Below are 3948 nucleotides of genomic sequence, written 5' to 3'. Positions count from 1 at the left end.
TAGCCGGCTTAACAGCATTGGAAAGAAGATTAGCTGGCTGCAGTAACACTGAACTGCTATCTATGTAAATGGGATCATCCTTATCATCCAGGTTTTTCTGCACGGAAAGAAGATTACGTTCAGGAACTGTGTCTTATATACATGTGCAGGTGTGTGTGGTTGTATTAGAGGACTTGTGTGTTGAGGAAATTACTTGACATCTTTCATTTGAGGGTGGGGCACTGTGATATCACTCTTAAGGCCTTATAAAAGTCCACTTAGTTCCCCAACAGGACATGCGATCAACCTTCGAGCTCCTGAGGTAGATACCAGGCAATTAACGCATTTTGAATTACTTATTCTCCTTTTAATGGAATAGATCTTTGTAGTTATAAGACCTTGGTAGTGGGGAAACCTTGGTAGTGGGGATTATACTAAAACAAATTGGTTATCAAATAAAATGAACACAATGAGGTCGAATGCCCGCCCCGTGGAGCTCCAGGAAGGATTCTACATCCCTATCGCGCTGGATACCAACAACATCACTTCACTCAGCCCCTTCCTGGTTCCTCAGGACCACCTGGCGGGCAGTGCTATCTTCTATGGCATGTCATTTTTCATGTTCTTCCTATTTGTTGCCGGCACTGCTATCAACGTCCTTACCATCGTGTGTACTATCCAGTTCAAGAAGCTGCGATCCCATCTCAACTACATTCTGGTGAACTTGGCAATAGCTAACCTGCTGGTGTCCATGTTTGGATCCTCCACCGCCAGCTTGTCCTTTGCCTACAGATACTTTATCATGGGATCGGTTGCATGCCAGATTGAGGGATTTACAGCTACTCTTGGCGGTAAGGAAAATATATAGACTACAAATACTACAACTATGAGCACAATTGCATCTGAACATCTTTTTTATTGTCTATTAATATACAAGCTTAATATGTACAATTTGAAATGAATGTATTGGTGTCACGTTTCTTTTCATTTAGTCATTTCACATCTATTTTGACAGTTTGTATGCTTCAATCCTTTGGTAAATTGATAATCTGTAGCAGTGCTTTAGCAATCCTCATAGTAAAAAGGATATTCACATCTCCCTATAAACCATTCATGTATGTGCTTTTATTTTCATTGCAGGTATGGTGAGCTTATGGTCTCTCTCAGTAGTGGCGTTTGAAAGATGGTTGGTTATTTGTAAGCCAGTCGGTAACTTTCAATTCAAGAGCACACATGCAATAATCGGCTGTGCAATCACTTGGGTGTTTGGGTTGGCTGCCAGTCTTCCCCCTCTGTTTGGCTGGAGTAGGTCAGTGTCATTTTCACTCCTATCTCTCTGTCTCGTTCTCTCTCTGTGTGTACAAACACCTCACATACGCAAGTTCCCAGACACACAAACAAATAATTTTGGTTTGTACATGGGATACAACACTTGTGCAACACTGTTCCTGAATTTGAAGGTGAGGACTGTGATCCGTTCTCTTCCCCAGATACATTCCAGAAGGTCTCCAGTGCTCCTGTGGACCAGACTGGTACACCACAAACAACAAATACAACAATGAGTCCTATGTGATGTTCCTCTTCTTCTTCTGCTTCGGAGTCCCATTCAGTGTCATTGTCTTCTGCTATGCCCAGCTGCTCTTCATGATGAAGGCGGTATGTGCAAGTTACACAGAGGAAGAGATACTTTGAATTAGTTGCTACATGATAACATGGGCATTGTTTATCACTGGGAAACAATACATAGAAAACAATGTAGTCACAGAAGTTTTTTGGGAAAGTTTATTGTCATATAGCAGCACATATTTAGTTACAATACAAGGATTAACATAAAATATAATATGGTAATCTAAGTCATTTCGAGTGGAATTAGCTAAATGTATACGAAAAAGCCTACATGAAAAAGGGTAAAGGGTTCAAAGGAAAGGTAGGAAAAGAAACATTTCAAAAACACTAACCACCATCTTAATGAATTACAATCAACCTAGAGACATTCTAAATTGAGAACATGCTTTCTTCTGCTTATTTTGGAATCTATCCATGTCATAGTGATTATTAGTGGAAGCCTTTGGGATGAGATACTGACATCAGTAGGCTGTTACAACAGCACTGGAATCATGCCCTCTTTATCTCCCCACACAGGCTGCCGCGGCACAGGCAGACTCTGCCTCCACCCAGAAGGCAGAGAAGGAGGTCACGAAGATGGTGGTGGTGATGGTGGTGGGCTTCCTAGTGTGCTGGATGCCCTATGCCTCCTTTGCTGTCTGGGTTGTACAAAACCGCGGTGCACCCTTTGATCTCCGATTGGCCACCATACCTTCCTGCTTCTCCAAGGCCTCCACAGTCTACAACCCTCTCATCTATGTCTTCATGAATAAGCTGGTATGTTTATAGTTTTTAAGTGTCAGGTTGAATGGTTACCTTAATACCGTAAATAACTTTTCCTTATTTAGTCACATGATCGTTTTCATAATATAATTTTCCCCGTCAGTGATTGTCTTCCTCCTCACTTTCAGTTCCGTTCATGCATGATGAATTTGCTGGGATTAAAGTCCGGGGATGATGAGGAAGCATCATCAACATCCTCGGTCACTCAAGTGTCTTCTGCTGGTTAAAGAGGGCGTCTCTATTTTTATTTTACTTGCTAAACTGTTGCTACTGTATGATCATTTGTATATTGTAAATAATATTGAATGTGCACTAAACAGGATGTTTTATCCTTGAAGGTGTTGTCAAAAATATGTGGTATGATAATCTTATAAGAGTAGCTATAACAATTTAAATGCATTAAAGAGAGATGAGAATAAATGCACACAAAAAGTACATATTTTTTAACTCATTTATTGGTTTGGGTGTTTGTGTCGCTATACTCACTTTACATAGAGTGCATTATGATGCATTGCTTCAACGTGGTTCAAAACAAGACAATAAAACACAAAAGGTACATTTTCAATATTTAAGTGGGCAAATACACTTTACATAGGTCTTTAAGTTTGTAGCCAGAAAATTAGTATTACAATTTGGACTTCAGTAGCAGCACAGCAGTTCTAAATAGTTGCCAACAATCTTGAATTCATATGTCATCATACACATCATATCATACAGTAAATAAAAAAGGTGCTATCTAGAACCTTAAATGGATCTTCAGCTCTCCCCTAGGTTAACCCTTTGTAGAACCCTTTTTGGTTCCAGGTAGAACCCTTTTGGGTTCCATGTTGAACCCTTTCGACAGAGGGCTCTACATGGAATCCTAAAGGTGTATATCTGGAACCAAAAAGGGTTTTCCTATAGGGATAGCCAAAGAGACATTTTGGAACTCTTTTTTTCTATGAATGTACGATATAATGCATAGTGTAATGTGACTATATTATATTACACATTATATGTTCCACAATCCTACAATGTCACATTTTTTTCAGGGAGCAGGTTTCACAATACTGCACTAAGACTAAGACACAAGTGCTGAAAAATAAAAGGATATTGATAGCAATTGTAATTTCCTGAACACTATTATTTACAATCATATGGCTTAGACTAGTAAGAGAACTTGCTTAGACTAGTGCTGAGAACTTAATGCTACATGGAACATGGAGATGAACAGGATTTATGGTGAGAAAACTGGGGAAGCCCATCAACGTATGTTAACAGTTTAACACAAATGTATTGTATTCTAATTATCTGTTTCACCAAAGTCTACAATCTCATTGGATTACATAATGAGTCCATGTTTGTGAACATTAGATAACGTTCAAGTCTCAAAATGTGCATCAGCCAATTAAAATTGTTGACGTACAGTAGATGCACTTGATGAAACGTTACACGTTAGCTGTTCCCATTAGATAACCTGACACATTTAGCCCTATGCTAACCTACACAGCTGGCTGTGATTATATCCCCGTGACAAATTCCATATGGGAAAATTATATTTGTTGATGTAGTTGGACGTGATCAAAGAGATAGAGGGCCCTA

At 39.4% G+C, this 3948-nt stretch overlaps 1 protein-coding gene across 1 annotated transcript; it reads left to right on the top strand.

The window, feature by feature from the left end:
- Nucleotides 1–211: 211 nt before the first annotated feature.
- opn1sw2 (opsin 1 (cone pigments), short-wave-sensitive 2) lies at nt 212–2802 on the top strand. Its single transcript, XM_024381444.2, has 5 exons — nt 212–830; nt 1120–1288; nt 1470–1635; nt 2122–2361; nt 2496–2802. Exons 1-5 carry the CDS (start codon nt 440–442, stop codon nt 2592–2594), a joined length of 1065 nt encoding a protein of 354 aa, XP_024237212.2. The 5' UTR covers nt 212–439; the 3' UTR covers nt 2595–2802.
- Nucleotides 2803–3948: the final 1146 nt, after the last annotated feature.

This window comes from Oncorhynchus tshawytscha, linkage group LG02, assembly GCF_018296145.1.
Source record: "Oncorhynchus tshawytscha isolate Ot180627B linkage group LG02, Otsh_v2.0, whole genome shotgun sequence".
NCBI classification, from domain to species: Eukaryota; Metazoa; Chordata; class Actinopteri; order Salmoniformes; family Salmonidae; genus Oncorhynchus; species Oncorhynchus tshawytscha.
This window is presented reverse-complemented; position numbering and strand designations above follow the sequence as displayed.

Coding starts and splice junctions, on each gene's coding strand:
- opn1sw2 (XM_024381444.2), top strand. CDS start 440: ATGAACACAATGAGGTCGAATGCCCGCCCCGTGGAGCTCCAGGAAGGA. Junction 831..1,119: donor ATTTACAGCTACTCTTGGCG/GTAAGGAAAATA, acceptor TTTTCATTGCAG/GTATGGTGAGCTTATGGTCT. Junction 1,636..2,121: donor TGCTCTTCATGATGAAGGCG/GTATGTGCAAGT, acceptor CTCCCCACACAG/GCTGCCGCGGCACAGGCAGA.